The sequence below is a fragment of the Fundulus heteroclitus genome, chromosome 22 (genome assembly GCF_011125445.2).
Source record: "Fundulus heteroclitus isolate FHET01 chromosome 22, MU-UCD_Fhet_4.1, whole genome shotgun sequence".
In the NCBI taxonomy this organism is placed as follows: Eukaryota; Metazoa; Chordata; class Actinopteri; order Cyprinodontiformes; family Fundulidae; genus Fundulus; species Fundulus heteroclitus.
The window spans coordinates 22,417,623-22,445,152 of NC_046382.1; the positions used below are offsets into that span (position 1 = coordinate 22,417,623).

The window sequence follows — 27,530 nt, forward strand, 5'->3', positions numbered from 1 at the left end:
GCCACGTTTTTATCTGTTTGATTTCACCTTGTTGAATTGACTTTAAAGCTTGTCTCCCTTTTCTGGAATTACATCTTGCACATTACAGGAAGGAAACAATGCAAACCCTGATTTTAATCTGAGTTCACCTTCATCTGTGTGCACTCAAGGGGCCCATTTCCTATTTTCCCTCATTTGAAGGATGTATCCTGTTATGAATAGATGTTGCAGGAATCGTATTTACTATCCCCATAACGCAGAGACAAATTTCCCCTCTGTGGGACTATAAGTTGAAACATTATTTGCTCTCCAACTATCTGTAAACAACAATCCTAAAAATCACATGTCTCTTTTCTTCTCATTACAGTCTTCAGTGTCCAGCTACAAGGTGAGCAAATGAGGATTTTCACCATCCTGGCTTGTCTTTATATAAAATGTTTGCTGACAAAAACATGCAGTCACAGTGCATTCAGTAGAAGAAAAATGCATGAATGTGTGACGCACATCAAATGCAGAATGCAAGAACACGCTAAGATCCCGCATACCTGTTCACAATGCTGCAGTATTTGCCCCAAAATTGAAAGTCCTTACTGTATCAGCAGCATGGATCGAAACAGACAGGGGGGGAGGCACGCCTCAGTTCACAGCCAACATTAGCATAACTCTCATAGTGCCACCTAGCCACCTGTAGCTGCACAACCGTCTCTCTGTAACCTCTCCCATGCTGCAGCTCCTTCCCTCCCACCTCATTCATGCATTGCCCTGAAGCCATTGCACGAGAGTTGTGCTTGCAAATGTGTGCTTCTCCATGCCAGCAAACGCTTGCTGCCAGACTGTTTTGAGCTAATGAAGTGAACAAGCATAGATGCCAAACAGACATCCTTTGTTGTGTGCGAAAGGGATCTTCTTTAGTTTGCAATGAGTTAATCGAAGTTGGGCACCCTCTGTGACATCATCTACAGAGTGTTCATCTAACCAAAAAAAAGACATGAGTGTATTTTTGAATAAACAACTGCAGCGGGAAGAAGTTGCAAAAGATTCCTCTCTCCTTCTTTCTTTTAAACTTGCTCCAGAGGAGGGATTTTGTTGAGAATAAGTAGCAGAGGGAGTGTCCTGAAGGCCAGTGGCAGCCTCCCTCCGTGGCTGCAATTGGCTGAGGTTGTTCTGAGTGAGTCCAGGGGAGGCCAGTAAGAAGATGAATTGTCTGGAGGCCTGTTGTCAGGGGGTGGGGGGCAGCTGAGGAGAGCAGCTACCACCGGCTCTTAAATCTAGGTACTCCTCTTCACAGCCACACACTGATAGAAAGCAGGGGTGGGCTTTAGACAGCACGGAGAGGGGGTGAAGGCAGGAGAGTGAGAAACTGGGAAAATAAGAGGTCCTACCTGCATGTCACCTAACTCTGGCTGCTGCACCCCCCTTCAAGTAGCAGCAACTCTCATACAAAGACAGGCTTTAAAGGCTGACTTTCTTGAGAAGAAGAGATTTTTTTAAAAAGTTGCTGTTTTTTTCAGTCTGCGGCATCTATACTGAGGAGAACAAAAAAAAAGGATTGCATTTTATACGCCTACCCAATTGTGGCAATCTTCTTTGAGCATTCTGTCTTCACTGGGTTACTTTGGCGACTTCTGGATACATCCTTCTTGAATAGTAGGACTAAACTCAGAAAGGGATGGCAAATGGACAAAAAATCCCGAGGTTGGCATTAACCCAGGGTTCATTCAGCCTGGCACGGTGCCTGTTGCTCTTCTCCCTCCTCCCTAACATCGTAACCGCAGATGAGTATGACTACTACAGCTGGCAGTCAGACAACTTCCACAACGGCCGCTTCTACACCAAGCAACCGCATTGTGTGGACATACCGGCCGACCTGCGCCTCTGCCACAATGTGGGCTACAAGAAGATGAGGTTGCCCAACCTCCTGGACCACGAGACCATGCCAGAAGTCAAGCAGCAGGCGGGCAGCTGGGTGCCCCTCCTGGCCAAAAGGTGTCATGCTGACACCCAGGTCTTTCTGTGCTCGTTGTTTGCACCCATATGTCTGGACAGGCCCATCTACCCCTGCCGTTCTTTGTGCGAGGCTGTCAGGGACAGCTGTGCTCCGGTGATGGAGACCTATGGCTTTCCCTGGCCAGAGATGCTGTCCTGCGACAAGTTCCCCATAGATAACGACCTCTGCATCCCTATGCAGTTTGCCGGGAACCATGCCACTCAGCCACCAGGTAGGACTAGCCTGTGCTCCCTCGCAAATAATATCACAAAGTGTAATTATAGTTGGACAAAGTTATTGCTCAGATTCATGGCCTAATTCAGTCAGATTTTTAAATAACACAATTTTCTATTCTAAAGACTCTAACATCTAAAAGAGAAAAAGAACAAAAATTGCTGCAAGTTTATTTAACGGAGGAACTGACAGATTATTTTTGCATGAAAAATGTCCCAAACTTTTACAGAATTTTTAATAAACAAAATTTTCATTAAAGTACGTAAAGATAGTTGATATGTTTACAAACCAAAAATGGTGTGTCTTTAGTTGAAATACATTTAATGAACAGGAAAAAAAAAATTCTGGTTACTATATGAATTTACCAGCTGATCACTGATCACAGTGTATGCCAATCTCTGGATAAGTGTTTGATACATCTCTAACAATAACTAAAAGTTCTTAAGATATAGTAACAAAAAAGCATGTTGTAGTTTAAAGTTTTGATAAACATTTAACTGGTTCAAAAATTCAAAATTCAACATGAAAATTTGATGTATGCAAATTATGTAGTATGCAAAGAACACTGTTGAAACACTACTTTTAAAAAGATAGATTATTAACAAAATATTACTTATTTAAAATATGCTTTTCACCAGAATTACTGCTCTAAAATGCGTTAGACCTTTGGTTGTGCAAGTTTTAAAACTGTCACAACATGAGGGTATATCATCACCTTCCGCTGCATGAAAGTTTAAGGAAGAGACTGTCCAGAAGAGGTTAGGGAGGAAAGACATTAGCAGGATGATTGTGCGTGTCTGTGTCTGTGTGTGTGTGTGTATGTAACTGCGTGTGTGGGAGGGAGGGGGTGCAATGGGGGGTGGAGGTGAAAGTTCCCGAGTTGACAGTTCAGGGCTCATACGCCTTCAGGGGAGGCGAGGATGGGAGACTCAGAGACTCCAGTTCCTAGATTCTTCACCGAGTTAAGATAAATGTCCTGTGATGACGCATCCATCTCCATGAAAAAAGGGACAACACACACTTACATATGAGCACACTCACCTTTATCAGCAGAGATCCAGCCACACTAAATCAATCAGTATGACAAATGAGTTGATGGGGAATGTTTAATGTCAATGTGAATGACTCAAAATGTGGTCTGCTAAGAGTCACAGAATGAACAAATGTGCAATGAATTACTTTTCCAACATTTAAAAGTAATAGAAAGAAGCACAGAAAGGTTCCGACAGGGTTCTGAGAAAGTGAAATGACTTCCTTAGAGTAAGGTCTCTCTCTCTCTCTCTCTCTCTCTCTCTCTCTCTCTCTCTCTCTCTCTCTCTCTCTCTCTCTCTCTCTCTCTCCTATGACTACCTATGCAGTCCTCTTCACAAAGCAGTCAGAGCTGAGGGAGACTCAATGAGAGGGAACCAATCCCCACTCTGTCCCGGTCCGCTCGGCCTTTTGTTGGTTCTGGCAGACAGTGGGCCAATTAAATATAAGGCCAATTACTGAGCTCTGATAATTAGTCGACATGACAGAAGAAGCAGGGTGGGCAAAGAATTGTAATCATCAAGTATGATTGTTCCTGCAGGAGCCGAATAGAGAGGAGTGAAAGGGGGGGGGGGGGGGGGGTGGAGTGAAGAGAGGCAGATGGAGAATAAAAGTAGAGGAAAGCTGCTTCCTTGCTGCTGAATAATTTTCCAGCTCTCTGCTTTCTTCAGAAAGTCTGAAGAAGGTTCTTTATTCCTCAAACAACTGAGACTGCAAGATGCTTCTGTCACTACGTATTGATTTTTCTGTTCATAAAACTTTCCTTCATTCCCTTTTAGTTTTGTTTGTAAGATCCATTAAAACGTATTCAAATAAAATGTGCAAAGCATTTCAGTCCTGCAGCCTCAGAGCATGCCTTTGCCTTCGATCACAAATATTCCCAACACTCTGGTATGTAATTGTCACAGCTTTATTAAAAACTGAGAAAATATTGCAGGATGATTGATCGAGTGAATTAATGCAAAACTGAGTTGTTCCATTTGGGGGTAAAAATGGCTGTTCTGTTTTTATAGGACTGGTATCAACTATGTGACATTTTGGCTCTACAGAGCCATATTTTTTTTTTTTCTTGTGCATAGTACCCAGAAAAAGGGAGGCTGCTAAAGAAACAACCATTCAATCATTTAATGTAATCGCATTATGATCAGAAGATCAGTGCAAATATCTTTAAAAAAGTTTAAAACAAAGAATTAAACTGGTGGAAAAAAAATACACTCCATTAAGTGTAAGTAGAGCAAAATTCAACTATGTTTGTGTGTGCATTTTTGTGGCTGTGCATGACTGTGTCTCTTTGAAACTGAGATTGAACCCCTATCACTTCTCGCCCGAAGGCTCAGTGACATTTTGTTAAGACACAAAGATTCTCAGATGTGCCGATGAGGCCGTCCCGAGGACAGGTTTTTGGCTACAAACACACGCACGCATACAAACACACATTTGCACACAGACACAAAGTCATCCAGCAATAATAAAACAGGAATTTCAGCTAAGAACTCTGAGAAAAGAGTTTTCCGGGAAGCCTGATCATCACCGGAGGACACTGACGATTGTTTTCAATTGTGCTCATAGAGAGAACCTCGAGTAATCCAGCCAAATGTCAGAGAGTCGGGTCAATCAGGGGAATTATGCACTGCGCTACCTGCTGTTCTCCGTGGCCGGGAGGCCCAGATGCCGTCTGAGCCGTTCTGCAATTACACGATACAGCACGGTTGGAGGGTTCCTGTGGAAACTCACAGCAGAGTCAGATTCACTTTCCACCTCAGTGCCACTGCAAAAAACAAAACAAAAAAAGTTACAGGAACTCCAAGACCACCTGAGCTCAGGTTCTTTGTGAACATGATTTCTTTTCGGCCTGTGAGTGTGAGCATTGTGTTTTTTCTGTTTAAGGAGCCCAAGAAGTTGGATCGTGGGAAATAAAAATAAATAAAAAAATAAAAGCTGACTGCAGACAAAAATGGCCCAGAACAGAAAGTCTCAGCTCTGTTTGTCAGAGAGACACCAGCAAATGCTGCCACATCTACCCCACATGAAAAGGGTTGTCCAGCATTTTTTGAGCTTCGCTTTGAAGTTTTCAAGCAGTTAACAACTTTCTTGGCATGTTCAAAACGGAGGAAATCCAGTGTAGATGGACGCAGAGTGTAAGACATGTTTTTGTTTGCTGTTTGGTTTTGTCAGGATCGGCGTGTTGTGGCGTAGGGCACCTTATCGGGAGGGAGCATTGCACATCCACAATTTTTTTTACTTTTCAGAAACAACATAAGTGGCACTTGCTTGACACGGTTAGCAGCATGGTAGAGTCTGGGACTGCTCGACAAAACAAACATGTATTTCCCATACTATTCCTGAATGTTGTGTTCAATATATCAAAAACCCTAATTTTATCACTCTTCTTTCTTTTTCATGATTACAATTTCTGTAACACCTTGCAGCTACATCATTAAAAGTAAGCATCTAGTGTAAGAGCCAAGGGCAGTTGAAGAGCATCCAGCTTGTCGTACATATACATATCTATACCTATGTATAGATATGTATAGATATAGAAAATGTGAATGCATGGCACTAGAAAAGTACCAAACATTGCATCCAAGTAGTCTTTTGCAATTGTGATATTACAGGCACTAATATTAACATAACTGTAATTTGATACACTGTGCAGCTCTGGCCCCTTCATTTTTACAGGCATATTCATTGTCTAATATAAACCAGCAGGGAATAATTATTGCCAAAAAAACGGTTAGAAGCAACAGCTCTAAGAGTTATGTATGTACAGTATAAGGAATACTCTTCTGCTATCAATTGTCAAATGCATGCAGATTTTCTCTGAAGACACCCTTACTGTTCAACATCAACATTGCAGTGGGTGTTGTGTGCTTCAAGCAGGACTATAAACTTCAAAGGGAGATCCAGTTCAAGACAGGCCAAGACTGAAAGCAGCCTATTACAAATACTCCAATCTCAAAAAGACAACTTAACGTCATGTACAAATAACCATCATATTTTGTGTAAATAGTGGTGTAATGCAAATGTGAACATGGACTATTGACCATGGACCATGTAAACCCCTATGTTTCAGAGGCTGTAGTTATTTTAGGATGGTAAATGTCCTCTTTGGTCTTAGTCCATGCCAAACTAAATTTTAGCTTAAGGCTCCAGAACCAACTATCCTGGATATTTAAGAAATGAAGATGAAAAGAGGTTTATCTATTGCTACTCATTTAAATATTTTACCAGAGTTTACTTAAAAAATCCAGAAGCATTGCTTTAAAAATGCCAATTGATTTACTGTCAGTGGCTGTAAATCAATTGGTAAATAAAAACAGAAAAGATTCCTCCCTTAATGACCTAGTCGCTTAGGTGTTCTCCATAGCCAAAGTTTGCAGATATTTGTCTTTAAAGTTCGGATTAAATTTAGAGGTGCCAGTGAAAGTTAATGAATGGCATGAAAGGTATTGGCTGGCCTCGTTGTTCTCTCTTTGATGTGACTAGTTTAGGTTGCAAGCATGTTAAAGGAGACAGGCAAAACTGTCAGGTCTCTCGCAGCACAATGGACTCTACTCATGTGGCCCTGGCTGCTATATGAAAAGGAAAATGTGATCCAATGCTCCATGCATGGAAGACTGCCGAGGCCTTTAGAGAACATATTTGGTCTTCTGTATAGGATTTCTTCAGATGCGAGGAGTGTGCTTTGTTTTAGGGCCCTCAGGAGGGGTTGCCTCTGGGCCATGTTTAAGCTCTCCTCTGTCTGTCTGCATGCCACATTTAAACAGATGTGAGGCCCTCGGACGTAAATCACATCCTGCATTTCATCTCCCGCACAGTACCATTTTATGTCATCAGCGTTGCTGTTCATAACTTATAGGGCCCAAATGAGACATAAGACAGTGACCTGAGCAAGTTTTAAATGGAACGTTCTTCTATAAAAGTCACTGCGGAGCCCAAGGCTGCGAGAGAAAAGGTTTGATACATGTAAGGGTGTTACATTACTACACCGTTAGATCAGGTTGCCCTTGTTTCGTGACGACATGTGCGTGTTCGCCCCTGAGGTTAGAGACAGAGAACAGAAGCATGCAGTTTTGCACATACTCCATCTGAAATGCATTCAGCTGCAAAGCTGTTGTCAAGGAAGCCTGGCAGGAGTATGAAACAGCAACTATGATTTCCAGTGTTTTTTTTTGTTTTACACTGGGGGTCTGCAGAATGAAACGAGATTGTCAAATATCATGCAAGGGCTGTTTGTCTTTTTAGAAACAGTTCAGGATTAATTATGGTTTCCATTTAAAAAAATGAGGTCATTCGTTAAAGTAATTCTTACTGCATCAAAAGTTGACATGAAAGTGGTATTTTTTGTGTGTGTGGTTTTGTGAGAACAAAGTTATTTTCACAACCACTACTTTTTTTTTTTGCAGGATTTTACCCTGAAAAACATTTGGACTTGAAAGTGAACTTTGAACATTTTTGTACTTAGCATTGAACAATTTCAGCATGTCTTTGCTGAAGATTTTTATTGAGATATGACAAACAGCAGCCAACGCAGCAATGAGAGGCCATGTCAGAGAAAGTGATATTATCCTTGAAGCTCTGACTCAGTGAAGTAGTGCTGTTAAATTCTTGGACTCTTGCCGCTCACCAGTTCCACTCTGGCTCTCCGTTTGAAGATTAACAGCAGTGCTCTCAAAAAGACCACCTCCTTACTCGTATAGCTCCCATTAGCCTTTTCCTCTTACCCTTAATCATTTACCTCGGGTCCTATCGTCCTCCACAACGATAGTTCCAGGAGGGGTAAGGCAGATTTGTCAAAATCACTGAGAAATGTAAAGGATTGCAAAGCAGAAGTTGTCCCTTTTTGTACTTACAAATGTTCTTACTTGTTTTGAAATGTTGGCAAAAGCATTAATACAAAAACAAGAAACACACACAGACATTAGAATACGAGGCACTGATTGCCAACAGAACATGACAGTAACTCCCCTGACAGACTCGAGTTATAAGGCGGTATCCAAGTGGTGGTTTTCAGTCCAACCTCTGTGAGTTTCTTGGAGGGGCTGCTTTCTCCTGACACATGCCCTGGCATCTGCACAGCTGGGCGTCCTGCCAGCATACCACCCCAGTGAAATGATTTGCCATGGCGGCTTAATAAGATGCAACTTCAAGGGATTTGTAAAAACATACAGTGCTTTGCCAGTCTTAATATCCCTTGAACTTTTTCAATTTTTGTCACACTGCAACCACACATGTCAATGAACTTTATAGAGGCTTCATGTGATAGACCAACACATAGTAGCAAAAAACTGTGAAGTGGAAGGGAAAGGATACATGGTTTTTAATTTTTTTTTTTTTTTGCAAACATAAATGTCAAGAGTGTGCCATACATTTTAAATCAAGCCCCATTTACTGTAGTACCAGTACATAAAATCCAGTGCAACCGACTACCTTCAGTAGTCACCTGATTAGTAAGTAGAATCGACCTGTAATTGTAAATGTAGCTGCTGTGTAAAGGCAACAGAGGTTTATTAGGGAACATTAGTGAACAAACAGCATAAAGAAGTCAAATGAATACAAAAAAGGTTAGAAAAGGCTGCCGAGAAGTTTAAAGCAATGACGGGTTATAACACAACGTTCCAGGCTTTATTTAAACATGGTAAGAACAAAGCTGTTGCTGAAAGAAAGGTCCCACTTGCAGTTTGCCCCAAGCCATGTTGGGGGCACAGAAAACTTATGAGATGTTATGGTGGAATGACGCCACAGTTTAAGTTTGTAGCCATAACTTTTCACCTTTATACACATCTCTTGTGTGTGATTGAAACAAAAAAGAATTGCAGATTACCCTAAAAATACCATCATCATCATCGTCGTGAATCATGGTGGTGGCAGCACCATGCTTTGGGGTTCATGGAAAGATGGATGGGAAAAAATACAGGGCAATCCTTTCAGACAATATTTTACTGTCTAAAAAAGAAAAAGAGCCTGACACTAAAAATACCAAGAAATCTGAAAACCTTCAAGGGAAGCCGTGCAGATACAGAGACGTTTAGCTGTGTCTTGATCTGTGTATGTTGATGTGTGTGGTGTTTCCATACTACTTCCCTGGTCCTCAAGTAAACGGCAGACAATCAGAAGCCGACCCTGAAGGGGCTCGCAGGTCTCCCGTCTAAGACAGCAGGAGAACTCCCTGATGAGAAAACTGTCAATTACTCTAGAAGAACATGGTTCGGCTACCCTGGACATGCACACATGCACTCACACAGTCTTACATTCGGTGATTGTTAGGGGGTTCCCCTCCCCATGACCCAAGCAGCAAAGCATGCGAAACTTTGACCCCTCTCATTATCTGTCGAGACATTGAGGTCTGGACCGGGGTGATAACCTCTGAGCCCTGACTTCTAACCCAGGGCCTGAACTGCAAAGCAACTCTCCCATGTGCATTTGGATGAGTGTGTCTGTAGGCAGCAGACATGGTTGAACAGAGAGAGAACAGTGAGCTCTTAAAGGAAAGCATATTTGAGATATTGCGGTGAGTGAGCGACAGAAAAATGCAGCTCTTGTTTAAGCAGCCCTGTTAAAAAAAGGCTTCCCACTCAGGGAAAGGTCAGTCCTGTTTTCCCTTCAGACGAGCTGACTCAGATCAGATCTGTGGTGAGGGGAAGATTCTTATAACACATCCTTCACTCCCTTTCTAATTTTACAACTTGGCTCAAGTTTTTGTTTTTTGGGTTTGGTGGCTTGATATTAGCTGCGACCAACATCTTTGGGATCATGTGAAGTTTAGGTAGACATGGCTGCAATACATTTTTAGACCCTTTGGAGAAAAAATAGTATGGGTAATTTTATATATATGGTTATGAGTGTAGAAAAGCCTAAGTTAAAGATGCACCTATAATAATTTTGTGTCAAATTTCACTTTTTTCAAAGCTTTGACCTGTCAATACTGATTTTAACTGATTCAGATTTCTCTATAGGAACTATAACATGAATAAATGTAAACATTTAGATCATCTTTCACATGTTCCTGATGTGAATTTCGGTTATTTATATTGGATGCATGGAGGACTTCACATGACGTATGTTAGAGAGCAGATATTTTTAAACAAATAAAAAGTTATTTGCACAATTTACATTTTCAACTGTGTTCAGCGTTTAATTTTCGCAAAAAGCATTGTTAATGGAGCTAGGATTCCTGAAACAACAGTCTGTCAGGTACCATCAGTCCTGCAGCAGACAGGAGCAGTGAGTTCAAAAGCTTGCATTAAAAACTTTTCATAACAAGATTTATTTCTTCCAATATCTGTTAAACCTCTCACTCTCTTAGTGCAGGTATGTTTTTATGTGTCAAAGGGTGTTTGCACACCTGAGGTATTTGGTCAGTTCAGAAAAAACAGTTTTACTCTGCCTTTGGTGCAGTTCTTTTGTGTAGATATAAACAGTAACTGCTCTAGGGTTTGTCTGTTCATTTGGATCCCCATTAGCTGCAGTTACCTGCAGCTGCTCTTCCTAGGGTCCTCACTAAAACTACATTAAACACACAAACACGAGAGACAACAAAAATAACACAGTTAAGGTCATAGATTAAAAATCTAATCTGAAAATAAAGATGTGAAATGCTGTGTTATGCCATATTATGTGCAAATCAAAAACATAATTTTACATATAACACACATACATATACAATGAATTAATATTCAATATAACACATTACTAAATAAGCAAAATAATATTGAATAGTGTTGTTTCTTTTATGAATAGCTTTTTAATTTTGTTCTTAATCGATTAATTTGATCCTGCTTGATAATATTTTATGGTAAAGTGTTCCATATAAACATTGCTCTATATAAGCCCCGACTTTTTGAGATAAACTGTAAATGGACTGAACTTATATAGCGCTTTTCCAGTCATGCTGACCACCCAAAGCGCTGTTGACTATAGCCACATTCCCCCTATCGCTCTCACTAATGCACGCACATTCATACACCAAGACGCAGCTCAGTAGGCAACTTGGGGTTAAGTGCCTTGCCCAGGGGCACATTGACATGTGGCAAGGGGAAGCTGAAATCAATCCCACAACCTTCTGATTGCCAGATGAGTACTCAACCTATCAAGCCACAGTCACCCAGTCATTAAAATAATCCATTTTAACTTTTGGAAGTGTGAATCCACCATCAGCTACATTATCTAGTAGGATAACTGTGTACATTGGTGCTAAAATATAAGTTGTTGTATGTTGTCTTTGGCTGTTTTGACATTACAACCTTTTACACGAATAAGAACAGTTTAAAAATAAACAGGTATTTAACCTTCAGCCAAGATAAACTGACATGCATCATGTTGTCATGTTCTAAAAAACACATTTGAGGATAAACCAAGCTGCTTTATTTTGAACAATTTTGTATTACTATACCTGAAGCTCCAGACCACACAGATGAACAATAATCTATCTCAGATAATCCAAGGGATTTTAATAAATGTATAGTGATTTTATTTTGAGAAATAATGAGTAGTGTTTTATGACTGCCAGGCTTCTTCCTATTCTGCTTACCAGTTTATCATTGTGTTTGTTCCATGATAGTTCACTGTCCAGTACAATTCCTAACAGTTTAGCTTCTTAGACTTAGACTTAGACAACTTTGTCATTTTGTATGCACAGAGTGCGTACAGATCGAAATTTCGTTTGCATACAGCTTGAAAATTTCAGTGAATTGCAGTAGATTTCAGAATAAAGTAAGTTACAGGATAAAATTACAGGGTATAGTGCAACAGTGATTTCACAGAACAGCAATTGAAGTGTAAACAATGCTTATTTTACTTGTTCTGCTGGTACATCTTAAATAATGTGTTTTAGTTCAGGCTATTCCTTGAGCCAATACTCTGAGCCTATCATGATGCTTTAAGTTTTTTTTACATTTAAAATGTTTTTATTATTTACTCATCAAGTCACAGCCGGCAGTTCCTAATTTAAAACATCTGTAACTTTTTCATCATTAAAGTCAGATGAATACACTGTGGAATCATCTGCATACATCACAACTGTTGCATTCTTCAAGCATAAAGGGAAATCATTCCTAAAAAACTATAAACAGTAAGGGACCTAAACAGCTACTCTGGGGAACGCCACATGAAAGAGCATTGATCTCTGTGAAAAGCAGCTACTGTAAAACACAGCCTGGTTCCCGTTTGTTAGGGAACCAGGCAATTGCAGGCAAATTAAAGCCATAACATTTACATTTTTCCAGTAAAAACACATGAGCAATAACATCAAAAGCAGCTGGGAAGTCTAATAGCACAGTTCCTACTGTTTTTTTTTTTTACTATCTATTCCTCTGAGCTAATCATCAGTCATTTATATCAAGGCAGTTTGAGTAGAGTAACCCAATCTATATGCATGTTGATTATCTGTAATGAAATTATTTGCAAAAAATTATTTTGTATTTTTTTCATAAACAGTGATTTCCATGATTTTACTGAAGAGGCCATCACATTTATCCAAACTCAAATTTATTATAACCAAACCTAAATTTATTCTAACCAAACTTGTAATGGATGATGCTGATGAACCCGATTTTCAGCCAAATACAGATGACTTATTAAAGGGGATGAGTAATGGCAGGTGAGGCAGGTAAGCAGGCAGAACCAGACTAAACAGATGGGTAATGGCTGAAGGTGCAGGCAGGCAGGGATGAGCAGGAGACCAGAAGATGCAGGTAGTGACAGACCAGAACAGGCCATGTGGACCGGGGAACCACCAGAACGGGCAGAGCAAGCAGCTGGAACTCACGGGGAAACACGCAGACATGTTCAGCATGCAGACAAAGGCAATTTTATCGGAAGAGTCCAGTTGGCTGAGCTCACAGGAACTGATAGAGGCAGGGCACATGACAAAAGAAGAGATGAGATCAGATGAGCCATTCTGGCAGTGAGTGGATGACTGAGCCAGGTATATGCAGACAGGTTAACAGGTGAGCCGAGTTGACTGTAATTAGTAGCAACAAGTGGAGCAGAGTGGTGGCTGGAGGGAGACTGAGGTGATTGGATGATTAAGAAAAGCAAAACAAACAAAAACCTAAATAAGAGATCGGATTTTGCTGTTCTACCCATGACATTGTTCAAAATGTTCCCTACGATTTTATTGTCATCTCTTAAATTAGTTATTACATTTTGATAGTATGTCTTCTTTTTTGTTTTATTTCAATTTAGTAGAATGGTTTCTGAGCTTCTTGTAAACCTGTCAATTGGAATCATAACTTAATAATGTTGCTATTTTCTTAGCTAGACCTCTTTGAGTCATACAGTATCTTAATTAATTGTCAATCCAGGAAGATTGATGATGAATGTCTGGGTAGCTATGTTCAATATCTAACAGTTAGTGCATGGTTATTCATTACTGCTAAAAAAAAAATAACATATTAAACAATCCAAGTGCTTTGTTTGGATCATTTTCCCACAAAACACTATTCCAACAAATATTTTTCACATCTTGTGTTGACCAAAACAATGGTACCAAGACTGTTTGAAGGAGGTTGTAGCTGTATAGTTCAAAACAATCTATAGCTTGATTACATTATGTAATCTAAACTCTATTCAACACAGCTACCAACATATGCTGCAAGATTGAGGCAAATACCTTCCCTTTACCAGATTTGCCTCGTATTGTGGGATATGGTACAGAAAACAAACTAATAAACGATGACCATTCATCTTTTTCGTGAAGCAGGATATAGAGCCTAGAGCCCTATACAACTTTCAAGCCACCTTCTCAAAATCAATCGGTATACTGCTTAGATAATTTTGCCAGAAATACTTCCCAGATACACACTTATGATATGATCAAATTGTCCGTGTTTAGTGGCTCAGAAATTAATCCTCAAACTGTCTCATGTCCTATTTGTGCAAGTCCCAAGCCCAGATAAATGCAGAAGGTTGCGTCAGGTGGAGCATCCGATGTAAAATGTACCATCCTAGTCAAGAACATGATCTCCATTGAGATCATGGTGGTGCTGTTGACTGACAGGGTACCAGTGGAAATTGGGCTACTATTGGTCAGCTCAGAGGAAGAGGTAGAATAGGAGGAACATGTGTGAACATGCGGCAGGGAGAGAAAAGGAAAGGAATGAGCCCAGGACTGAGAGTAGAGACTTTTATTGTTGGGACTATGACAGGAACAGCTAGAGAGTTGGTTGAAACGATGCAGAGGAGGAGGAAGGTGGACATACTGTGTGTTTAACAAGTAGAAAGGTAGCAAGACTAGAAGCTTAGGAGTAGAGTTAAAGCTGGTCAACCAGAGTGCGGATGGGAAGAGAAATGGTGTAAGAGTTATCTTGAAGGAGGAGTTTATCAGGAATGTTCTGGAGGCAAAGAGTGTCAGATAGGATGACATGTGATGTTCAATGTTATTAGTGGTTATGCCTCACAGGTTTGATTTAAGTTAGATTAAGTGATGCAGAATATCCCCACAGATGAGAGAGTGGTGATTAGCGAAGATTTCAGTGAGCACGCTGAAACGGGAAACAGAGGAGATGAGGAAGTGATGGGCAGGTTTGGTATCCAGAACAGGAATACAGAAGGGCAGGTTGTGATAGACTCTGCAAAGACGATGACAATAGCTGTAGGGAATACCTTCTTCCAGTGGTGGCAGGAACACGGGGTGAAGAGCGGTGGTAGGAGTACACAGATGGATAACATGTTATGTAAATGATGAAACCTGAAGGAACTCAATGACTGCAAGGTTGTGGTAGAGAGAGAGAGATAGAGAAGGATGTTCAACAGGTTTGGGTGATTAGAAGAAGAAGAAAAAAGATTACAGGCTGCTACATACTCCACGAGAACCGTGATATTTATCTCACTCCCACAGCAAATGAGGTCATTTTGTTCTCTCTGCACCATCCTGGGGCGTTTCCCCGCTTGTTCTCAACATAACGTCTGGGCTAAACCTTTTTCTTGCAGGGTGTCTGACTACCGTACTGAGATTGGACAGGATTTAGATGGTCATGTTTGGCTGGAAGAGCGGAAATACTTCATGCATCTGTCTCACTGTTTAACTCTAGTGGTTTAAGCGGTCAAAGATGCCACCTCTGCTCACTTGCAGCTCTTCCTCTTTAAATTATCCTAGCAGAGCACTCCCATCGCCATAGCACCATACGCCCCAGGTGTTCGCAGTCTATCCAAATAGCACCATAGCACATGTGAGCTAATTTTTCTGTCTGCTCTACTTTCAGCTATCCTCCTGCATTGTGCTTGGCTCTCTCTCTGTGCCCTCGTCCCCCACCAGCCACCAGTCGATCTGACGTGTGTTATAGCGGGGTGGACTTTGACAGCTTAGCTTTTTGTGAAGTATTAATAGACAGAGCCAGAGCCAACATATTTTAAGCTCTTGCCACCCCGACAACAAGAATTCTCGGTTCTCGTGGAGTATGTAGCAAGCTAACGGGTCAAGATAGAAAATGCTAACATGTAACAAGTGTGATGGAGAGATGGAAGGAGTGTTTTGAAGAATTGGTGAATGAGAGAAATAAAGAAGGTGGGGGATTTTAAAAAGTACTTAGGGCCAATAGACAAGAGCAACTTTAAGTTTTGGGAAGAGGTTAATGTGTCTAAACAAGTTGGAACTGGTGTAGAAACGTGTGAGGTGTGTTGTGTGATAGAGTATCAATGAGAATGATAGGAACGTTGTACTAGACGGTGCTGAAGCCAAGGAGGTATGGCTTAGAGACAGTAACACTGTGGAAGAGATATAAGGCAAGGCTGGAGGTGGAGGTTAAGATGTTGAGGTTCTCTTTTGGAGTGACAAGGAAGGATAAGATCAGGAATGAGTACCTCAGAGGGACAGCTCATGTTAGATGGTTTGGACATGTACAGAGGAGGGATAGTGAGTACATCGGCAGAAGGATGCTGAGGCTGGTACTGCCAGACAGGAGGCCTAGACGAAGATCAAAGGAAATATTTATGGATGGAGTGAAAGAGAGCATGAAGGTAGTTGGAGTGACAGAAGAAGATGCAGAAGCTATGGTTAGACTGAAACAGATGACTCACAGTGGCGACTCCTGCCAGATAATCCGAAAGAAAAATAAGAAGAAGTTTACAAGCTCAAAACACAACATCTACTTCCTGTATTTATATTTGGTTCTCCCACAACTAGACATATCTGACTGATAAACAGATTGAATGTTTTTATATCGTTTGTGGTGACAATCTTTGGTTCACTTAAAGTTTTTTCAGACTGAAAAGGAACCAAACTATCAGAAACGTTAACAAACTCATCAACTGACTCTGTCCAAAGTAACAAACAATGGGTGTGAAAATGGCTTTAAAAAACAAAAAAGTTTCCTTTGAAATAGATTCTTATAAAGGGCTAGCCCAAATGTCTGTGGGCCTTAATTTGAAATTTGTTGTTTCACCGAACATTATCAGGGTTTTAAAACAGATTTGGTGGAATCCAGGAAAAGGGGCCAAGTTTAACAGGCTGAGCTTAAAAGCAGTCATGGATAACTGGTTATAATATGCCAAAATGTATTTGTGAACCAGGTTCAAAGAAAGAAAAGATTAAACTTATAGCATCAGATTGTAACTATGTTAACACAGCAATCAAACAATGCAGATAACTATTTGCACTTTTAAAAAGGAAACTTTCCAATTATTTTAAATCTTAAATCATAACATTGAATAATTTGAAATGTTGTAATTTATTAATGCTGAAACCATCAAATCAGATTTAATAGTATTCTCAGTCTCAGTAAATAAATATAAAACATTTAGATCCTTGCTTTGTGTTAAGGTTTAATCATTTATGCGAGGTCCATAATTGTTTGGGCGCCTTAAGAAGTGCTTTAGTGTCTGCTCATGCCTTGAGTCGGCTTTGTTCTTATATCTCTTTGCTTTCTCTGCTGTGTTCTTGAGCACCCCACTGATACTGAAAATAGTTGCCTTTAAATCTGCTTTCCCAAGTAACACTATCAACACAGAAAAGAATTGTGGTCAGCGCGAGCTAGTTGTGCCTATGTATAATAGATATAATAGTGCATTAACTGATCAGAATGAAATCATACTTTTTGAGGTTTGGTTGGCTGGTTAAAATGTTAATAGGCCAGTTCTGGGCAGCAACCAATTGTTTGGAGCATCTTTAGGCAAAATATAAATTATTTCAAAGCATATTATCCAAGCATCATTACTTTAAGTGATACATCAGTTTCAAAGCATTTTTTTTTTAATCAACGCAAAAAAAACTTATTTTTTTTTTTAAATAAGTTATGTATATGTTCAGTAAAATAGAATTGGGATAGTAATAGAACTTATATGTGACCCCCACCCCACCATATAAACAAAATGTGAAAAAGGGGATTCTTATTTTCTCAGAAATATTGTTAAAATCATTTTAAAATCTCCTTTTATATCCTTGAGAATCCAATATTGTGTAAATGACTTTAATTAATCCACCATACTAAAATGGATTAAGGTAATGAAAGACTTTGTAAAGTGCTGTGAGATTACAAGTGCTGTGAATACATAGATAAACTGAATATAACTGAATTGAATAATTGATGTGGATAACAAAACAAGAGACTCGGAATCATGCAAGAGCTGCCACTCTTTAGAAGATTAGGAACAAATGAAAAGCTGTACAATATTATTAAATACATAATTCTGTGTACTTTTTTAATTCTCTACTATTAATACAGTAAACATGTAATAACAGTCACAAAGCTACTTATCAAAATAAGCAAGACCAAACATGTTCTTGAGCATAACTTGTGTGACCATAAGTTTTGAGTTCCAGATAAACAGGGCTCCTTGGTTTTGGTCTGCTTGCTGTTTCACAATGTGTGGCTGCTGCGTGGCTTAAGTGCGGCCTGTGTCTGAGGACTGAATCACTTTTCACCATGTTCAGCAGCTCCTTCCACATTGTTTACCTTTTCTGCACAGCCAGACCACGCCTGCACCATCAAAATATACAAGTGGGCAGAATAAAAACATTTTCTCCAGTGTAATTGCAGGGCAAACATCAGTCAGTCTGCTGGACTCAGTATTTGCTCCATTGCAAATATCTTCTGACAAGAGGACCCAGTGGGGGCTGCAAATATGTGACTCAAAAGTCCTCAGGGTTTCATACCCGCTTTGGTTTTGCTGCTGCACCCAACTAACAATGTTCAGCTGTTAGATATTTGCTCATCTAGGCTTAAAAGCATATAATGAAATGTAATTTATTGCTACTGATGTTGAATTTTTTTCTTATCCTCTTAGTGCCGAAGGTGTGCCCGCCATGTGACAACGAGCTGAAAGTAGACAACATAATGGAGCATTACTGTGCGAGTGACTTTGGTAAGTCTTATGAGATTGGGCAAAAGATAAAAACATTGCTACATGAAGAGGGCTGTGAAAAAGTGTTTTTCCCTTTACAAATTTCCTCTGTTGCTTTCTTAAATGTTTCAGATCGTCAAGATATATTTAATTTTAATGAAAAAGAGTCATTAATCCCAATTGTTTTCAACAGTCTTGTGTGCCTGAACTGCTGACACAGCAGTCTACAGCAGCTTCATTTCTGTTTTCTTAGACTGTTGTATACAATATTGCCATACACAAAAAAACAAAAAGCTAAAAAAAAATAATAATAATTGGGAGGCTTGCTGAGCCAAAAAAAAGAAAACAGTACAGCCAGGTACATGATCTATCACACCTAAAAAAACATAATAAAATTGATGCCCGATCTTAAATATTTGATCAAGCAATTCCAACAAAATAAACCATGTTTTCACATCTTCAACAATCAATCATAAATAATCATCACATTCATTCTACCGTGGAACTGAGGGATTGCATTTACTGGTCTTTTATGCAGTTTGAGCGATTATTGCACACATTATTAAAGTTAAAAATGGTTGCATTTAAATGTGTAAAGACAGCCATATGTAGATATTTTATTAGGACACATGTGACCGTATAACAGATGATAACAACATAAGAAGGCACTGTAACTGCATTGAATTGGAGTTTAAGAGAAACATTACTCTACAAAGTTATTCCAGTGGACCACGGTTAATTGCAGCTTCATCTCATGACCCCAAAATCTTTTCAAAGTTTCTTAGAGTCTGCATTTGATACTTAAACCTCAAACAATATTTTATTTAAGCAGAAAATATATTTTACATAAAACCAGGGTTGGCATTTAACCCTGCCCATTCAGTTTTGTTCTGTTTGTTTTTTGGCTGTATAGAAAATCTGCTTCTCCTCAGGACGACAGCACGCTTCTCTATGCCCACAGTAAAGAGACTGAGTTTGTATAACGAAGCGAGCATGGCTTGTCACAAAGATGCTGGCCAGGCTGTGCAGTGAGGCCCACTGCATTACTTAATACTAAGTATGACTGAACAGGGGTGGGCAAGTGAAATGAAAGAGGAAATGTGGCACGTTATTGGTTAAAACCTTTACTGAATACATGCATGCATATGAATGCATTCATTCATAAAAAGACACATATGGCCAGGCATGGAGTCATGTAAATTGAGCACCATAAATGCATGAGGATGAGCTGAATGCAAGACTCGAGCGATTCATCTCTTAGGAGCCTGTTATTACTTCACGTGTATACAGTACACATATTAGAGTGAACAGGGTTGTTTATGCAGCCACAGACAAGCAGACGAAAAGTGACATGGCGATCTTCCAACAGGCTTAGACGAATGGAGATGTCTCGTTCCAGCACTGTGCCTTTTCCCGACCTATGATTAATTCCCCCTGTCAAACGAGGTTACCCTGCAAATTCTCCTTGGAAATAGTTGCCACTTTCATTTTAATCTCCTACTCAAGAAAATATGAGTCTATAAACACAATACTCTGTGAGATTTGAAACTCGGTATTTCATCACACTGACAAACTTGGCTTTGTCACATGTAACCAAAACAACGTGCAGAAATATTAAACTCTATTTTTGCTTGAAAACACAACTCATAACACGACTCGAATGAGAGATGAAAACTTAAATCTAATTACAGTCCTGAAAACATTGACAGTAAAAGTTTATAAACAGTCTCACAGCGTGGACAAAAAGACATTTGGTTTTGCAACAATGCTATAAATGTGTGCTTTATCTAGATAATCTAATGATTTCCACCATGTAGTCCCTTGACATACCTATCAGTTTGACTCGTGTATATTTGGAATATTGACTGATAATCTCATCAATCTGTTGGAAAGACATGCACTGGTCATATTTTTTGTGGCCCATTTCCCTGATTTTGCCTGATCTGCCAGTACCAATTTTGTCCAATAACAACAAAACAAAACAAAGAAAATCTGCAGAAACAGATGCAGAAGATAGGGGTAGATGGAAACAAATGACTCGCTGTGGTGACCCCTGAAAGGGAAAAGCTGAAAGAAGAAGAACAAAAATATTTTTTTATACTTTCTGAATTTAAAATGCATAAAAAACTCACATAGCTCTAAGATTAAACGGGATTTGATGTTCCAAAAACTCTTTCATGTTGCCATGTTCAGAACAATGTAACACATCTATTTCAAAACACCAGCATACATAGGTCCAAAAAATGCAGCATAAGAAAAATGTATTATAGTGAAAGAAACAATGAATTTATTTATGTCATTACCAATCTAAGATGGTCAGCAGACCTAATACTGTCATTGATCAGGCCATTGGTCTGCAGTTAAACTGCTTTACTTCTGTATTATTTAATCCAGAAGAACTTTAAACAAGTACCGGTACATGTTTATTTATTCAACATATTCTTTAAACTATAACATTTAAACATTTTTGCACTATTTAATTGTTGCGTTGTGGCACTTTTAGCACATGATCTATTGCAAAATGTTTCCTTTCTACATGATGCTTTCAAAATAAATAACAGCTGTGTTTCGTTTACTATCTGAGAGTTTAAAGTTAGACTGAGAAACTCTTCATCCACTTGTTTTAACATGTCCAGAGGACCCCAAAGAGCTTCACTCTACATTCAGTCTCTCACCCATTCACACACAGTCACCCGCTGACGCTGGTCAGCAACAATTGTAGCCACAGATGCCCTGGGGCAGGCTGACAGAAGCCAGGCTGCCATACATTGCTGCCACTGATCACCATAAAGGGATCTTGAACAGCAGTAATCAATCACTAAATAATTCAGAGTTTATATTTGCAACAGTTTGGCATTTACCATCATACAGCACAATTTTCATAGTTAACATTAAGTATAAATATCAGTCCCTGCATTTATTCCTTGTAGAGTTGGTATAACCCTTCCAACGTTTCCCAATCCAGCATGTCCAAAGATGGATAGAATGGCCTCTTTAAATGGATTCAAAGGAGCAACGTTGCTGTGATACTTCCTGTTATATTTTTCACTCCCAGTTTCAGCTTCAATGAATGCAATCCTAATAATAGCTGACAGCTTTAGCATTTTCTCTGACTTCATTTTAAACACCACACTTACACTGACAAAAAAAGCTAACCAATTATTCTTCACAGAAAATTATTATCAGCTGAACATGTAGGTGCTTATGTGCAGGGTATTCAGTTGTCAGAGGTTTAGTTTCCAAGCTAAGTGTGACCGTAAGTGGAAGTTTTATGAGCAAAATCCAACATGAATTTTAATATTTTCTTTTCTTCTCCTTCAGTCCTGAAGATGAAAATCAAGGAGGTGAAAAAGGAAAAGGGTGACAGAAAGCTAATTGCAGCACAAAAGAAGAAGAAGGTTTTGAAGCAGGGCATGCTCAGGAAGAAGGACCTGAAGAAGCTCACCCTGTACATAAAGAACGGAGCAAACTGCCCATGCTCCCAGCTGGAGAACCTGGGCACCAACTTCCTCATCATGGGCCGTAAAGTGGACCAGCAGCTGCTGCTCATGTCCATTCACAAGTGGGACAAGAAGAGCAAGGAGCTCAAGTTTGCCATCAAGTACATGAAATCCCATCAGTGCCCTTCCTACCACACCGTCTTCCAGTGACACTGATCACTGCAGTTTTGCAGAAATTACAGTTTTCCTTCAATTTCACCCTGTTTAACAGTACATTGTTTCCTGTTTCAATAACTTAAGAAAAATGTAAAGTCTTTTATACTGCTACCTGTATCTGCAGAGATGTGTAGGGTCCCATGAATCCATGATCCCAAGAATGTCCCATGAAAGCATGAATCTCCTCAAAGAAAAATCAAATTGTTAGAAGCTTAATTCTAATTGATTGCGCTGCAGCCCCCTCACACAGCCTTTAAGCAAGCTTGATGAAACTAATTAATCTTCAACTTAAAAACAAAAAAAAAATGCTCAAAACTCTGAGATCTCACACTGCTTTTCTCTTCTGGTATTGCTGAACCAGTGAACTGCATTGTGCAGCAATGCTATAGATCAGATATGTCATGCATAAAATCAAGCTGAAAGGTACAAATCAGTAGTGGCATGATTATTGAAATGTTGAACGAAATCTGAGGGTAAAGGAAGGTTTGTTTGTGTGTAAAAGAAAAAGGACCAGATAAAAATGTTAATGTATATGTGGGCCGTGCAATGTGACAGTACACATGATGGCACACAGCTCCTGGGGAAAACCTTCAAAGCGGCGGACAAACGGACGATCCACAGTACTGTATGTTATGACCATGTAAAAAGTAGGTTATTATAAATAATAGAGAATTAGAAAGCTGTTTTTATTATTTGTTGGGTTTCATCTCTGATAGCAAAGACAGCCGATGGAAGAAGGAAGGCAGGTGGACTGGACGATGCTTCTACTGACTTTTTACAACACTGTTTTGGTGGTCTAAACATGGAAACAAAGTGTTTTTTGTTGTTGTTAGTTTTGTTTTGTTGTTTTGGCTTCTGAACTGTTAAAGGAGGAAGAGAAGTTAAGTTCCTGCAACTAAGTGGAAAGTACAACAGAAATGTAATGAGAGACTCTTCACAGAAAAACATTGCCTGTTTCGTCCAGAAGCTTCTGGTACTCGCTATTTTTTCCTTAATTTTCAGCATTCTAAAACCTCTTTTTTGTACTTAAATATTAAAAATTCAACTCAGTTATACTGCTATGGTATGAAAGAGGAAATCATGAATACATACACCTAATTATGCTTACTGCAGCAATGAAAGAGGAACATTTAACCTCACCAATAATGGCTATTAATCTGTAAGTAGTTATTTCTCTGAAATAGATACTGATTTTACAAAAAGTGATTGAATAAAATATATTTTAAGTTTTTATAAAGATTGTCCTAGTGAGAGATTTCTTTCCCATTATTGTTTCCCTTCATGTTGTTTTTCATTCTTGTTTCACTACAAAGTGCACCCATGATATCCGAACTGAGAACATTTGTCTCACGTTAAGAATTAGCTTTTCCTTCAAATTCTTCTTGGTGCAAAATACTATTTTGTTTAAATTATGACAGGGAAAACACTTTTTGTTGTATTTTAAACACAAGTTAAAGCATCTTCGACAATATCTAGTTTATCAGCAATAGAATACTATTTTTTGTAACAGCGAGGCAACCCTTTCTTTCCAGGAAGGACTTTGTGCGAAGAGATGGGGCCTTAGTAACATAATAATAATCATCTTTACTGTCATTGAAACATACATTACAATGAAATTTGTTTCTGCTTTTAACTCATCACCCTTGGGGAGCAGTGGGCTGCCATTGTGCAGCAACTGGGAAGTAATCTGGGGTTAAGGGTCTTGCTCAGGGACCCAGAGTGGTTCTTGCACCGGGTACTTGCAACCTTCTGGTGTTTAGGTCAAATAACACTGCTGGCCACTCAAGCCCAACAATACAACGGTCATTAAAGGAGATATTACTTTTGTTGACTTTGCCAGCTCTTGCCAGATCTTGTTTGGAAATTAAATCAGTATTGCCATAAAGTCTGTCAATTGAGGGAAGCATGAAACACTCTAATATTTCCTGGTAGGAAGCTGTACTGATTTTGGACCTTCATTTTGGACCTTAGTCAACTTGAATGTTGTGTCTCCTCACTGTTTTCCCGAACTTTGAGAACTTTAAACCAGTCCCTAATCTCAGCTCAGGTTTGGACACTTCTGACATCACTTCTATTTCAGTAGTGGATAACACCAGGCATGAAAAACTTACGTCCATGACTGATAATCTTCACCAGCTTACATCCATGTTCTTAACATGTTCATGTGTGGTTGCTCTTGATGTACAGATTCCAGCTGCAATCCATACCTTGTGAATCTCTCCCAAACTCTTGAATGGGATTTGCTTCACAATCCTGTCAAGGCCATGGTTATCCTTGCTGTTTGTGCACCATTTCTTCCGCACCTTTCCCTTCCCCTTAACTTTACATCACTAAGATGGTGGATACAGGAATCTGTCTTTTTGCAAGACCTTTTGTGGCTTAATCTTGTGCATGCTGGACAAATGTCAAGTCAGCATTCGTCCTCTTGATTTTGCAGGGCATAACATTACAACAATAGAACATTTCTGTAGTTTATGTAATCATTGTATTGGTCCTATGTAACATTCTAATTTTCTGAGAAACTAACTTTTGGGTTTTCATTAGCTGTAAACCATTGTCATCAAAACACATAGAAATGAATGCCTGAAACATATCCCCCTCTGTAATAAAGTTGTATACCATGAGTTTCATTTTTTTCTATTTTAATTACTAAAATAAAAGGCGATTCTTTATGATATTCTAAAGTTTACTGTGACGCAGCACTATATGAAAGCTGATAAATGATAGCAGCTTGTGTAAGCCCAGGTATTGGAGCAGAGAACAAAAATGCCACGTGCTGACCTAAAAAATAGGCAGCAGCAGGTGTCTCAGGGACACCTCAACGTCATTGGTAAATCACTGAAGGACACCACCAGGTCAAAGTAACTCATTGCCAACGACAAATTGTCAAAATACCAGTAGGAACTTGCAACAAAGAGAGAGTTTGCCTATAAAGATTGTTCCGTTGATCAATGGAACAATCTTTATTGGCAAACTCTCTCTTTGTTGCAAGTTCCTACTGGTATTTTTGACAATTTGTCGTGATTTACCTGGCTTGTCCTGGGCAGCTGCTGCTGTCACATGTTTTTCAGAATCCACAATTTCTTCCTTGAAACATAAACAAAAAGAATTGGCTTGACTAGGGTAAATGTGTTGTCTTTTCTTTTGGTGCCTGCTGCTTACATTTTCATTTGACACCGTGATTGGTGAAAAACAATCTTTGGTAGGCAGGCACCAGGTGTCGCTTGGCCCAATCAGCTTGGAAAGTTCAGCTGAATGCCTCTCCTTCCCCGGAATAGATTAGATGGGAGCAGGCCTAGATTGATAATGTGTAGAACGTAGAGTGCTACACATTATCAATCTGGCTTGCTTGCATGGTCACTGTAAGAGAAAACAGTGGATTAAGAATGAATGAAGAAATCTACTATTACGAAACTCTAGGAATAACATAAACCGATTAAAGGCTTAATAAGTCAAATATCATGAAATGAGTTGGAAATGAGGGAAGACAGCAGGCTTCAATGTAGCTGACCAACACTATAAGAAACATTCACAGCCTAACCAAACCAGACACACAACATAGTCGCAGAAAACGGAAAGATTTGGCATCTTCATATCAAAAGATGTATTAACTATGACACCATATTTACTGTCTTCCACTCATATTTCCACTGATAGTGTAGACGTTTGGAGGCTGCTTGAAGCGTGATTGCCAGTGTAGCAGTGATGGGTTTCCAAGTGATTGTAGCGATAGTGCCTTTAGCTCCAAACTGAAGCGTGACAGAAACAGGAGGCGACAGGCATAATGGGTTTACATGCGTTAGAAAGACCTACTTTTATTGGAAACTCAAAGTTCCATGTGGAAATAAAAATGAGCTGAAAAATCAAATGCCAAATGGTGAGAGAGTCGTGTGCAAATATTTTCTTTCCATCTTCAAAAGCAGAGCAACACACATGAAGAAGTAAGCAGACAGCTTAAGGAAGTTTCAGGGGACCTACACAATTTCTTTCAAAATGGCCCATTTTTCCAGACTTGACTTCCTACATTTTTAGTTTTTATAACATTTTGCATATTTGAGTACAAAATTTTCCCCTGAAATGATTTAAATAGAGGTCTCATTTTTATGTTCCTCAAATTATAAAACAACACAAAGCTGAAATTGGATTCCAATTTCCAAAATGTCTTTTGGTGCGATTTTACTGGTTTGGTGCAGCTGGATCAACATAGTCCAACTTTATTTCAAAATCTGTAACTCTTGTATTTGCAAACCAAGTAATGGGATATGATATAATAAATACAAATTCCTCACAATTTATTAACTTTAGTATCTCTACTTGGTCTGTACATTTTCCAAAATATAGCAGCTTTAGTGTATGTTTTATCATTTTGTAAGTTCACCTGAATCTGAAGTAGGTCAAAAAGTAATGAAATTATTTTTTTTTTCATTTTTGGATTACTGCACATTCAGTCAATAAGTCAATAAAATGATGTGGTAGATTAAAGCAAAATAATGTAATTTAAATATAAATCAATCTAAAAACCATTGGATTTAATAAGCATTATTAGATGTTTGTTTTTTAAAAAAAGCTGAAGAAAATAAGTCATGAAAATGGGAAAAAAATAAATAAATAAAAATACAAATACTATCATACAGAATTTTCTTTATTCCACACCTTGGAAGAGGTCAAAGAAAATGCCACACTTTCCCAGACTCTTCAAGACTACGTAGGAACCCTGAAAATTAAAGGTGAAAAAGGAGTGGAAGAAGCTTTATGCAGTCCCAAAGATGGTAATCAACACTTCCCCAAAGGTCATTTGTGAAGTTAATAAGACCCCGATGATCGACCTGCAACACTTATGAAAACACACACACACACACACACACACACACACACACACACACACACACACACACACACACACACACACTCTCACTCAAAAGCATCACAATCTCCTGTTTTCTTTTTCTCCTCTAAATCTTAACTGAAACATCTGCTGTATAAAAAAAATGCAGCACATGCTCTGTAACGCTGTTGGACTGCATTTTAAAAAATCACTTCACACACATTCACAAAGGATCTAGAATAAGGGCCACATTGTCTGTTTTCATTGCAGTGTGCTGATAAGCAGTACCTTTTTCACTGCTGAATAGTGGCCGTCTGTCACCTGCCTGCCGACACACACACCTTTCACACGGTTAGTCACACACTTTATTACATTGGACATTCCAGGACTTGCTTGAAAGTTTGAAAAACCCAGAGAGATGGGTGTGATCTGCTTTAAACTGCTTGCTTCAATATGTAAGAAAATATTTTGCTAGTGTGATAAAGTGCTTTTGGGAAATGAGCTAATGGAGCTTAAAAGTATGTCTCGTAAATTAGATTTA

The 27,530-nt window shown here is 39.2% G+C and overlaps 1 protein-coding gene across 1 annotated transcript; it reads left to right on the forward strand.

Annotated features, from left to right (window-relative positions):
• The first annotated feature begins 1,242 nt into the window (after positions 1-1,242).
• Positions 1,243-23,401, forward strand: sfrp5 (secreted frizzled-related protein 5). The gene is made up of 3 exons (XM_012880646.3): positions 1,243-2,198; positions 18,452-18,529; positions 21,830-23,401. Exons 1-3 carry the CDS (start codon positions 1,649-1,651, stop codon positions 22,156-22,158), a joined length of 957 nt encoding a protein of 318 aa, XP_012736100.1. The 5' UTR covers positions 1,243-1,648; the 3' UTR covers positions 22,159-23,401.
• Positions 23,402-27,530: the final 4,129 nt, after the last annotated feature.